Raw genomic sequence first — 13,424 nt, 5'->3', positions numbered from 1 at the left:
AGCCATCCATTATCTACTAGATTGCTCAACACTAGGATACAGATGTTTCCAAATTATCAACCCATACTCCCGTGAGAAACAAATTTCCCACCTAGAGTACAGAGTTCGTGTACTGTTCTAGTGCCTCTAGCCTTACAATTCCAATCAAAACACCATTTCCCAGAGTTACTTAAGTTAGGTTCCCCCCGCCTTTTTTCTTTTTTTTTTTAACCACTCTCTTGAAGTGGGGATAGCTTTAAGGATAATTCCAGATACCCAGCTTCCATAAATACTGTATTCTGTACCCCTTCGTCATCTCAAACTTTAGCATTGCCTCAGGGGGTAGATATTTCCAAACCACCAAACAAAGGGAACTTGGAATTATGTATAGTTATTGAGAGTCTGAATGAGTCTTGATTGAATGACATATCATTTCACAAGTCAGTTGGCTTGCAGAATCTTGCTTTTAATAACATTTCAGGATATTTAATGGATAATTAGGAGCCAGTTTTAGTGATAGACTATTATGATTCTTAACTTAGAACCAGGCAAGAATTGAGGGCCACTTTTTTTTTTTAAGATTTTATTTATTTGACAGAGATCACAAGTAGGCAGAGAGGCAGGCAGAGAGAGAGAGAGAGGGAAGCAGGTTCCCCGCTGAGCAGAGAGCCCGATGCGGGACTCAATCCCAGGACCCTGAGATCATGACCTGAGCCGAAGGCAGAGGCTTAACCCACTGAGCCACCCAGGTGGCCCTGAGGGCCACTTTTAACAAAAATTCCAATTCCTATTTATTTAACTGAATGAGTTTTCCCAGTACTTAACAGCTTGAAAGAAAGAAAGAGAAAGAAAGAAAAGCAAGAGAATAATTTTTGAACCTTGTCTATTCCAGCAAAAAGTGAGCATTCATCTAGTAGATACTAATTGGGAGGGGGGGAAAAACCCATTGACATCTTTAAGTGATGAATTTCCAATACAATTTTACTTTTTATGTTTAATGATTATTTATCAATGTGATTCATTTTATTTATTTATTTATTTATTTTACCAATTCAGTACCTACTAGTAATGTTAATAATTCAAGAATGAAAGAAAGCCTATGATCAGGAAATATAAATTAAACTCCATTTATATGATAGTGATCAATAAAACTTTGAAGCAGAAAAACATTACCTATAGGGATAGTTCAAGGAGAGAAAGGAATGATGTAAACTTTGTGATTCTCAAAAGAAGAGCTTACTAAAAAAGAGAATGATGGTTGGTTTCAAAGTGCCGTGGTTTTTAGATTACTTTGGATATGTTTTACTCGTGTCAGTATTTATAATTGCTGGAAATTACATTCTTTTCAACTATTTAGACATGTAATGAAACGTTTTAGACAGCAGCTTGATGTGCCTTCGCAAATCGGGAATGGGAAGGCGGGGGCGGAGCCTGTTTGCGGACCACGGGGTGGCGGCCAGTTTGGTAAGGCCGCCAAGTGTAGACCAGTGTCTGTCCATCTCTTGATAGTATTTGAGGCCTTGCACGAAAAACTCTCCCTGTCTCAATTTAGTTCATTTAGAAAACTGGATGACCGCTACTTTGCTGGGTTGTTGCAAAGAACAGAGATAATTTCTGCAAAGCATCTGGTACGCCGTGTGCGAGAAACAGGAGCGCTGTGCTGGTGGAGTGAGTGGCACCGGGGTCCCGACCCAAGCAGCAGAAGGTGGCGCGGCCGGGTTTCCAAACTCCCTGGCCTCGGACCGCTCTTCCGGGAGGACCGGGCAGACCAGTCCTCTCTCCGCCGGCGCCCCGCGTCCCGCCCCCATTCCGCCGCGCGGCTCCGCCCCCGCCGCTCGGAAGCGCAGCGGCCGGGGGAACCCAGATTCCCCTGCAAGGAAGTTTCCCGCCCGGCGGAGCCGGTTCAACAGGTATGCTGCGGGCGGGCCGCCCGGGATTCTTACCCCGAGCTGCCCCCAGGGCTCCGGGAGCCGCGGGGAAAGGGACCGAGCCCCCGAAGGGTAGACAGGGGCTGCAGGGGAGCTGCCCGAAGTCCCGGGCCGCGTCGGTCTCCGTGGCAACGGGCTACACGCCGAGCTCCGGCCCGGGCGCCAGCTCTGCAGCCCAGCCAGCGGCCGCCTCGCGGAGTGCACCTAAGGTAGAAGGCTTGTCCCGAGAGCTGGGGGCTTCCACCCCCTGGTGCCGCCGGGGCGGGACGGTCGCCGTCCCTCAGTTCCGGGGCTGGAGTCCTCGTGTTCCAATTCCGCAGCCGCCTCCCTTAAAACCAGGTCCTCGGGTTCTCCGGCCTCCCCTGGCAGCGGAGGTGGTTCCCAGACCCATGCCACCTAGTTGTCCCCTTTCCTACCATGACACAAATGATCGAAAACCTGGCCGGCCCGCTCACGCAAGTTTTAAAAGTGGGCACGAGGTCCTAATTGTGGTGTAAAGGGGAAATACAAGGAAACGGTTTATAATAAAGTTTGCATTTCAGTCTGCAAATGCTTGGTACGACCACAGTCGAAGAAGTAGGGAAGTAGCCAAGGGCCCGCGCCTGGGCTAGGAGGCACCTGACCTTGACGGCCGCCCACTGTTGGGTCTCCTCTCCGCTACGGCTACCTTGAGCAGCTCAGCCAGCGGGGGCGTGATTTTTCAAACCGGTGCACAATTCTTGGTAATATTCCAAACACAACAAAGTACAACCAAGCCTTGATTTACATGCGGTTGCATTCCTCGAAAATTCAGTGTTCAGTAAAACTGCAAAAAATATTCTGTATTTACGTGTAAAATGCTGTTTGGTGCTAGCTGCAGATCGTTATAAGTAGATTTTTCCATGCACATGAATGTGTGTGGGGACTTGCTAGGGTTGTAGGGCCGCGGGATACTTCTTTATTTTCAGGACCGTGCCTCGCATCTCAGGACATTAGTATTCCAGGCCCCAACCACTTCTAAATGCGATAGTGCTTTTCACTTCTCTGCAAGGAACAGAAAAACCTCCGCAAATTCCCAAAATGTCCCCTAGGGGGCAGCACGTCCCCGTTGAGAAGGGCTGAACTGTAAAACCGCACCAGTATTAAGGACATTCCCGCTTTACAGAGGAGCCAAGACCCCTGGTGTTGTATCTTAGATTATCAGAACAATCTTGCAAAACCAGGTATTGTTATTTCCATTTTAGTAATTAGGAGAGTGAGGTTTTGAGGGATTAAGTGACTTCCCCAGGATCACAACACTACAGTTATCACAACTGAGTCTGAGCTCAGATTACACCACGAAACAATGTTTCCCCTTCGTTGTTGCCTGCCATCCCAAGAAAAGTTATCTGACTTTGTTTTGGTGAGGTTGGTAGGAAAGTTCTACCACAAGAAGTTCCTTTACACTGCAGTGGTCAATTGTGTGACTTTGTTCACGTTTATGAAAGGTGTCCAATAAAATTTCAGTGCTCTGATTTCAGGAACCACCGTGCATTGACACCATGGATAATTATGACGTGATTAAGGTCATTGGGGAAGGTGCCTTCGGGAAAGCATTCTTGGCTAACGGGAAAGCAGATGGCAAGTACTGTGTTATTAAAGAGATCGATTTTGCGAAGGTAAAGTGAAGAAGTTCACATTCCTGTTCATTTTCAGTAATATATTCAGTTGACTTTTAATTTAGTATGAAAAAGAAAGTCATTTTTTTGCTTGTTTGTTTTTATAGTATGAACGTTAAGCCTCAGTTGACTACGGGCACCTGGGTGGCTCAGTCGGTTAAGCATCTGTGGAACTGGAACTACGTTGAGTGTAGAGATTATTTAAAAATAAAATCTTTTTTAAAATCCCTTTAGTTAAAAAAAAAAACAAAACCCAAAATGTGTGCAAAATCTACTTGACAAGTTGCACAGCATGAGTGTACTTAATGCCCCTGAACTGTACACTTAAAAATGGTTAAAATGCGGGACGCCTGGGTGGCTCAGTTGGTTGGGCAGCTGCCTTCGGCTCAGGTCATGATCCCAGCGTCCTGGGATCGAGTCCCACATCGGGCTCCTTGCTCGGCGGGAAGCCTGCTTCTCCCTCTGCCTCCGTCTGCCAGTGCTCGCTCTCGCTCTCTCTCTCTCTCTCTCTCTCTGACAAATAAATAAATAAAATCTTTAAAAAAATGGTTAAAATAGTATTATTTTATATTCTATATATTTTACCACAGTTTTTTAATGTTGCAAAGGAAAACAAAAGGCCTTCCCAAACTTACACTAAAGCTCAGGTGTAGAAGGTTAGCTTTGGAGAGAATGCTTTATTCACCAGTATAGGTCCTTTCTCGTGGCCCTGTGGCATCCTACTACTAGTGTCCTGTTATTCTAACGCTCTCTCAGAGCTTCCTTCCTCAACATTGTTCTGTTCCCTTTCCTTTGTTTATCTGGCTGCGCTCTCTCAGGTCTGTCTGCCCTCTCACCCCGTAGATGTCCCCCACCATCTGTTCTTTGCCGACTCTCTCCTCTTTCTCTGGGCAGTCACCTCATTCTTGTCTTTGCCAGTAAGCAGACCACTCTTAAAACTCTCTCCAGCCCTGGTCCCTCCCAGCCCCCAGTTCTGCATTTTATCTGCTCTGTGTTGCACTGTGTTCATGGCATTAGTGTCCTTGTGAGATCCAGGCTCAAAACCATGGGATCACCTGTGAGTCTTTGTCTCCCTCCACGTCCAATTACTTGCCACATACTGTTGGCTCCTTCTCTCCTCTGAGTTTGTTTTATTTGTTTGGTCAATGCCCTGGGCTGCTTCAGTATCTTTGCCAAGGCTCTGGCTTCCATGTAGCAAAATTTTAATAATGCCCCATCCGTGTCCCCAGACCTTCACTGGGACAGAAGTCGTCAAGGAAAAGTGACTGGATGCATTGTCACTTTTGAGTACATAAAAACATAAAACTTCTGAATGACAAAAAACCACCATGAATAAATTGAAAGGAAATTGACAGAATGCCAAAATATTTGCAAGTATTGATGAAAAAGTGCTAGCCTTCTATAAATGAATAAAAAGGAAAAAACCCATAACAGAAAAAGTCATCATACAAAAACTTCAAACTCATGCGTAAAGTAAGAAATATATATCAATACATACAACTTTTTGCTTATACATTTGGGAAGGATTAGAAAGAATATAAAAGTGGGGAAGTGGACACTCTTCCTCTGCTGATGGGAAGGTAGATTGGTATCACTCTGAAGGGAATTCATTAGTATGTATCAAAACCTTAGAAGAATCCATGCCCTATTTGCATTATAGGTCCACAGTATGTTGTAAAGATGAAAAAAATCAGGCCACCAAAAGTTATGTATGTATGTGTGTGTGTGATGTTAACAGTACCCACACACACACACCCACACCCACACACTAACAGTGATTATTGCTGAGTGATAGGATTTCACCTCCACTACTCCTCTCTGCATTTTCAAAATTTTTAATATGGAACATACATTGTTTTTTTAAATTATTAATCCTCTTTTTGTTTTTTTACATTTTTACATTTGTTTTTTTACATTTGAGGGAGAGTGAAAGCAAGAGAGATCACAGAGGGAGAGAGAGAAGCACACTCCCCACTGAGCAGGGAGCCCAACGTGGGTCTCGATCCTAGGACCCTGAGATCATGACCTGAGCTAAAGGCAGACGCTTAACCGACTGAGCCACTCAGATGCCCCTGAATTGTATTATTTGTATAGGCATTTTGAAAAAGGGAAAAAAGTACACATCCCAGGATCTACTTTTGGGAGTGTACTCCAAGGAAATACCCAGGGACATACAGTCAGAAAGCAACTTAAGTGTCCAACAGTAGGGGATTGGTTACTTCATTTATAAAAAAAGGAAGCGGCTCTTAGAAATCATGTTGCAGGTGAAGTGTTGACGTGAGAAATGTCACAGCTTCTGCTAATTGAGAAAACTGTGTGTGTAGAATGAGGTACTCTTGATAAAAATATGTATTCTCTTTCTCCAGGAATATAGATACCCATGCATGTAGTCACATACATAAAAGGAAGATGTACTCGATTGTTATGTAGGTGGAATGTGGGACTGTGAGTAATTTTTGCCTTGTACTTTTATATTGTTTTACTCTTCGGATTAGTTTTCACACTCTCTCTGGTTTGTTTTCCCAAATTCCATTTCCAACTTCCCCTCCACATACCCAGCTGTCTCTGTGCTTGTCCATGGGCCTCTTTTTTTCAAGAAGGTCTTTGCCTGCACGTCTCCAAGCATAAGATCCTACTTGCTTTGGGCTGAGCTCCAGGAGACCTTCCAGGACCTTCCCACTCGAAGTAGTCTCTCTCTGGGTAAACTCATAGCTTTTTATCTGTCCTGCTGCTATGGTAATACATTTTTATAATTTATAAATAATTCAGTGGCTAGACGCTTTCAGGCCTTCTAGCTCTGTTGTTAAGATGGTACATACTTAGGAATTACAATGCCATTTTAATTCTAAGGAAAGAAGAAAGTATTTGGGAGGTGAATTTTCTATAAGGATATATATTAATTCACTTGATAGCATCTCTCCCATTCTTAGTATACATAATAAAAGGTCAACCATATTTTTCTAATATAGCACTGATTTTTTTCATCCATTTTCTCATGAACCGCCCTGGCCTCCGGGCCATCACTAAGGAGAATGTCATATTAGGCCTTGTTCTTCTTGCTTTCCCGTATCTCTTTATGTTATTAAATTTGCCTAGCAACGCCTGTGTCCCAGTATTAATCGGTATTGCTTCTTTCTTCCTTTCTACCCTAATGTAGTTTTTCATTACTTCTTATCTAGAGAAATCTATATTTCCTCACATCGCAGTGTCTCTCCATGCTGTAAACTCTAAATACAAGAACCTGAATGGCTTATGTCTTACAGGTGCCAAAAAGCTACTATTTTCTCTCTCATCATCCTACTATTATCAAGCATATTCTTTTGATTCTTATTTATTTTTTTTTTAAAGTAAGCTCTACCCCCAGTGTGGGCCTTGAACTCCCAACTCTGAGATGAAGAGTTGTGTGCTCTAGCAATGGAGCCAGCCAGCCGCCCCTCTTCTTTTGATTCTTGCCTCCAAAAATGTGTTGTATGCTTTCTTGATTATAAAATAAAAGTGTTCATTACACAAATTTTTGAAAAGAACTGAAGGGGAAAATAAGGCCATTTAGAGGAAAATACAATCACTTGTAACCTCTCTCTTTAAACATTATGGTACATTTTTCTCCAGGCTATTTTTATTATTTTTTTTTAAAGATTTTATTTCTTTATTTGACAGAGACAGTGAGAGAGGGAATACAAGGAAGGGGAGTGGGAGAGGGAGAAGCAGGCTTCCCGCTGAGCAGGGAGACTGATGTGGGGCTCGATCCCAAGATCCTGGGATCATGACCTAAGCTGAAGTCAGATGCTTAACGACTGAGCCACCCAGCTATTTTATTTTTTTTTTTTTTAAAGATTTTATTTATTTATTTGACAGACAGAGATCACAAGTAGGCAGAGAGGCAGGCAGAGAGAGAAGGGAGGAAGCAGGCTCCCTGCCAAGCAGAGAGCCCGATGCGGGGCTCGATCCCAGGACCCTGGGATCATGACCTGAGCCAAAGGCAGAGGCTTTAACCCACTGAGCCACCCAGGTGCCCCCCACCCAGCTATTTTAAATGCATAAATACTTTATAAGATACTGGCATGATAGGTGCCGTGATAGATATACACTTCTATAGCATCTTTTTGTACTTAGCAATATGTCATGAGTATTTTCTCAAGTCATTCAGTGTTTTCATATAATAAAATGTTCTTCGGGGCCCCTGGCTGGCTCAGTTGGAAGCGCATGTGACTCTTGATCTTGGGGTCGTGAGTTCAAGCCCCACTTTGGGTGTAGAGATTACTAAAAAAAAAAGTAAGTAAATAAACTTTGAAAAATATTCTCATATAATAATATTAAATGTTCCCAATAATAAAGATAATGCTTACCACTTACTGGGTGCCTATTTTACCTCTGCCATCCTACATGATTTACATATATCAATTTATTTAATCCTTGCAACAGCCTGAAGATCTATCTTGTGGCTTCATTGTATAGATAAAAGAGCTGAGGCTCAAGGATGTTAAGTGATTTGCTCGACGATGCCCAATAGCCAACATATCTCTCTCACTCTTCTATTGCTCTTTCTGCTATAATACTTTGCCTCCCTTGATTTTTGATGACTGTATAATATGACATCAGGTTAAGAAACACCAGGGGTGCCTGGGTGGCTCAGTGGGTTAAGCCTCTGCCTTTGGCTGAGGTCATGATCCCAGGTCCTGGGATCGAGCCCTGCATCAGGCTCACTGCTCAGCAGGGATCCTGCTCCCCCCTCCCCACCCCACCTGCTTCTCTGCCTACTTGTGATCTCTGCAAGTAAATAAATAAATACATAAAAAGAAACACCATGATTTAACTATTTTTATATTTTCAGACATTTATATTTAATTTTTTAGGTATGATTAAATACCATGTAATAAAAATATAAGTCACTTTTTAAAAGATTTTATTTATTTATTTGAGAGAGAGACAGGGAGAGTGAGCAGGAGGGAGAGGGAGAGAGAATCTGAAGCAGCCTTCCTGCTAAGTGCAGAGCCTGATGCGGGACTCGATCCCACAACCATGAGATCATGACCTGAGCCAAAACCAAGAGTTGAACGCTTAACTGACTGAGCCATCCAGGTGCCCCTAAGTCATTCTCATTAAACAAACTATGTACACATGTTTACCTCTGTGTGCATTAAATAAAAACATTTAGCAATTAGCAGCAATTACTCCTAAGGAATAGGAATTAATGGAATGGGTGGGGAGGACAAGGGGCAATTTCACTTTCATCTTGTTTACTTCTGTCTGGCTTCAAATATTTTTTAAGATCACAAGTATGTATTATGACAGTAATTAAAAAACTAATAACAAAGCATGGTAATGAAGGTTTTATATGAGAACATTTGGCACATTTCTGATTATTTTCTTTCGATAAATTTCTAGAAGAGATAATAAGTCAAAAACAGGAGCAATTTAAAGTTTCTTAGTTCATGTTGTAAAATTGCTTTCCCCCCAAATTTATATTCCTATACTAGAAGTATATGAGTGCCGGTTTGCTGCTTTTTGGATAATCCTAGGTATTAACATTCTTGTCTTTGTTTATATCATAGGTGAAACATTTTATCAAATTTTATTTCAGTCTTTGTTCTTTATTTTTTTTAAAGATTTTTATTTATTTATTTGACAGAGAGAGAGAGAGAGATCACAACCAGGCAGAGAGGAAGGCAGAGAGAGATGGAGAAGCAGGCTCCCTGCTGAACAAAGAGCCTGATGCGGGGCTCGATCCCAGGACCCTGAGATCATGACCTGAGCCAAAGGCAGAGGCTTAACCCACTGAGCCACCCAGGCACCCCAGTCTTTGTTCTTTAGATTATTGAGTGGGGTTGGATATTTTTTTCTGTTTCTCATTTTTGTTTCTTTTCTTTTTTATGAGTTGCGCATCCATGTATTTTGCCATATTTGTATTGGCAGGTTTGCCCTTTTTGTTTTGTTAATTTGCCAGCACTCCTTGTATATTATAAATACTGAAATATTTGCCACATCTATTGCCAGTATTTTTACCTAGTTATAAAAATACAGTCACCTACCTACGTGTGCCTTTTGGTTTTGTGTATAATGTTCTTTTGAAAAACAGTAGTCAAAGTGGTTGAGTAGCCAAGTCTGTCAATCTCGTAGGAGTAATTCAGTTACTTGTGTTTTGAAACTCACATGGAGCAGCTGTTTTTAAATTTAAATTGGGGTGGAAGAGACAGAAGCTGAGATTTAAATGATTTACAGAAGGATACATAGGTAGGAGGCAGTAAAGTTGGGATTGAGAACGTTAATGTTTAAAAAATGCTTAACTCTCAGTGAGGATGAGAAGTATGGGAACTCACACGTAACTCGTGGGCTGGTGTTGAAGACCATTACAGAAGGAGCAGTGGAGAGGAGCAGGTGACCTGCGGGGGCTGGAAAGGTGGGGCGGCCAGGCCAGAAGTCAGGGCGGAGATGACCAGTCAAGCAATTGCAAAGGGTCAAGAACGAGGAAGAAGGGTGGGAGCGAAGTGTGGCCACTGCCACTGGCACCAAAACAATCGAAAAATACTTTCAGTAGATGATCTATCGAGTAATAAGAAAATGCATCAAATCTAAAATGAAGTCACAAGAGACCATTTTTATTTGAAAATGAAAAATGTAGTAATCTTACTACAGAATTTTACTGGCCTGATTGAGGTGATATATGACTTTTTTTTTTTTTAATTTCATGTGTTTCTTCTCAGCAATGGTTGCTGCTGGAACGTTGCCTTTTTATAAGGAATTTCTTTGTTGCTGAGAGAGAAATATTAAAATAAGTTTCCTCCAGAGGCCTAAGTAATTAACACAGTGCCACCAAAGCAACTGAACCTTTAATACAGCAGACCTTCACCAGAAATATTTATTTTCTTGTTTACGATTATCACCGACAAACCATTGATTCGCTATAGATCACGCTGTTAATTCTAGGAATGTCATTTCCTGCCATTGAATGATCAGTTTCGGAAGTGGCATTAGAGGCCAATGAAATCCTCGAGAATTTTAGATGATAGCAGAAAGCATGTTCTTGAAAACAAATTCTAGATAACTCTTAGATTACTTTATAGATAATACTATAGATAATAGTATCTTTATACTCTCTCTCTTAATGTAATTTAGATGCCCAACCAAGAAAAAGAAGCTTCAAAGAAAGAAGTAATTCTTCTGGCCAGAATGAAGCATCCCAACATTGTAACCTTCTTCAGTTCGTTTCAAGGTTTGGCTTTCTAATATTCTTCAAGTGCCTTTTTTTTTTTTCAAGTGCTTTAATAATAAAGTGTAGGCACATAGACATCTAGAAAAGATTTTTGAGAACTGCATAATTCATTTTTGTAAAGGGACTCATTTTCCCATTTACTTACATCATAATTTGAGACACTGACTTTATTTCCTTGCTAGTGAGTTTTTGTAGAACACTTCTAAGTTTGCTTAATTTTTCCCTCTCCTTAATTCTTGCTGCCTCGATCGTTAATGCTGGTGTATTAGTCTTGCTACAGTAAGAACTCCTAAGTTGTGGCCTCCCAGTAACCCACATAGATTTCTCACATTACACCTTGGCTGTGAGCGGGCGGGGTCTGAAGTCTGGGGTCCAGGTGATAGAGCAGCCAACAGGGAGCATGCTGAGCAAGAGAATGGGACAAGACACGGAGCCTGCCACGCAATCACTCTGAGTCATGTTAGGATGTAGCCCATTTCTCACCTTCCATCTGAGCTCCCATTCCTTTTGGGAAAGCAGCCATGCAGCCAGCCCGGGTCATGTGGTGATGGGGAGGGTGTACGCTGCCTCTGAGAGTTCTTGCATGTGCTGGGACAACAGGTGGACCCCCGATCCTCTTACAGAGAGGCAGCAAACAGCCACAGTAGAAGGAAAAAACATGCCTGAACACAACATCTCTTCTGCCTCCATCTATAGTCAGCAAAACAGGCAGAAGTACCTGTCCTGGTGGAGCTTACCTTCTAGGGGGAAGAGACAGGCCATAAACACGTCTCCTATAGGTCGGGTGCGTCTCTGGCTGTGATGGGACTGTGTCTGCCCACAGCTCACCATGGGGCATCTCCCTTCCAGCCCCTGGCACTGGGCTGGGAGCTTGAATTCCCAGGTTGTAAGTAGTTAATGGAGCAGGAATGTCTTCAGTGTCTTCAAGCACCCTCGGGGGTGTACAAATCAGGAGATAAATATGCAGAGCCACTATTTTTTGAGCTTTCACACTGTGTAGGGCACTTGGTTCCTTACAAACTAAAACGACTGCGTTCAGAGCAGTTCTCTGTATGGCCCTCTTTGACTGCTGGGTATTTAAGAGAGTTCTCAGGGCTCTTGTGTGGTCTTCCTGGGACTGGAGCAGTAGACATGAGCAGGAAGTCAAGTTGTTTTGGACAACTTCTAAGGGGCAGCTACTGAATAAAGTGCCCTCCTTTCCTATTCTTGGATTCCTAACAAAGCCAGAAGACGATCTTTCTTTTTCTCATTCTTTGGGTTGTTGCTGTGACTCCCTCTGTCTGGCTAACGTCTACTCATGCTCAGGCCTTCACCAAGACTGCGGTTCCCATCATGGTGCCCTCTACTGACCTTGCATAACACCTCTGCCCTTGTGCGTATGCCTCTATTTACAGGACCAAGTCCAAATTCCTTTCAGATAGTTGCATTAAGAATTCTTCTGTCACCACTTGATCCTCCACATCCAGCACATAGTAGGTGCTTAATCCCCAATGGCTGAGTGACTACGTGGACTGGACCACTTTCACAGAGTAGACTATGTCTTTATGCCAAATAGACATTTGGGACCATGGACACAGGTGCTGTTATAAAATTAGAGGTCATTTGGACCACATAAATGACCTCCACTGAGTCTGTTTATATTGTAAGCTTAAACTTTCTTAGAACAGCTTTATTTTTTGTTTTTGAAGTGGAGTGCCCCTGTGTTTAGGAAAGCTAGAGCTATGGGGATGCCCCTGAGTTTGCCCGGCAGGTTTTCGGGACTTGAAACCTGGAGCTTATCAAGATAAAGGCTTTGTTTACTCTCAACAGCTTGTCTCGGAATAGAAGAACCGTTGCTCTAGTTCAGCAAATGTTTGTCTGTAGAAAGCATGAACTTTTTATAAGTTTGAAGCGATGTATGAAAAACAGGGCGTGTAGTGAGATTTTCCTAAAGCTAAATTGATTCCACTTAAATTCCTTCAATAAATATTTATCAATCCTCTTACATGCTGGGTGTGTCCTGGGTTTCATCAGTGAACACAGGAGGCAGAAGCTCTCCCTGCACTGTTGTTTTCTGTTGCTGCGTAACAAACCATCACAAATTCAATGGCTCCAACCAACACCCATTTATCCTCTCCTGACCCCTCTAGATCACAGGTCTGGGTGTAGCTTAGCTGGATTCTCTGCTCAGGGCCCCACAGCTGGGTCTGCTCTCTCCGTGGAGGTGCAGAGTGCCCTGCCCTGCTTACTTACATTGTTGGCAGAATTCGTCTACTAGAATCATAAGAATGAGGGGTCTGCTTTCTTGCTAGCTGTTCACTGGGGGTAGTTATGGCCTCCTGGAGGCCAACAGCCCTTCCATGCCCTATGGCCCCTTCAGTAGGCTTTCTTCCACTTGCAATCTCTCCCTTCCTCTGTCTCTGACCTCTAGACCTAGATCTCGATGGCTCTGGTGATTAGGTCAAGGCCCCCAGGTAAAATCTCCTTTTCTATGAACTCAAAGTCAACTGACTTCAGTGATGTCAGCAAAATTCCCTCTGCTGTATGTTGTGACATTGTCACAGGAGTGATATCCCATTGTATCTACAGGTCCTACCCGCACTCCCAGGGAGGGAGCCCACACCATGTGTGCACTAGGGCTGTGGGTGGGGAGAGACAGACAATAAATGGAGGCATAACCAAGAACCACAT

At 42.9% G+C, this 13,424-nt stretch overlaps 1 protein-coding gene across 1 annotated transcript in view; it reads left to right on the top strand.

The window, feature by feature from the left end:
• Positions 1–3,427: 3,427 nt before the first annotated feature.
• Positions 3,428–13,424, top strand: part of NEK5 (NIMA related kinase 5) — a gene marked incomplete at both ends in the record, with an annotated part of 60,378 nt that continues 50,381 nt past the window's right edge. The window contains 2 exons of the mRNA XM_080799390.1: positions 3,428–3,544; positions 10,658–10,754. Of these exons, the coding sequence (XP_080655516.1) occupies positions 3,428–3,544; positions 10,658–10,754 (214 nt within the window). The remainder of the gene's footprint in view (positions 3,545–10,657; positions 10,755–13,424) is intronic.

This window comes from Martes martes, assembly GCF_963455335.1.
Source record: "Martes martes genome assembly, chromosome: 3".
Taxonomy (NCBI): domain Eukaryota; kingdom Metazoa; phylum Chordata; class Mammalia; order Carnivora; family Mustelidae; genus Martes; species Martes martes.
This window is presented reverse-complemented; position numbering and strand designations above follow the sequence as displayed.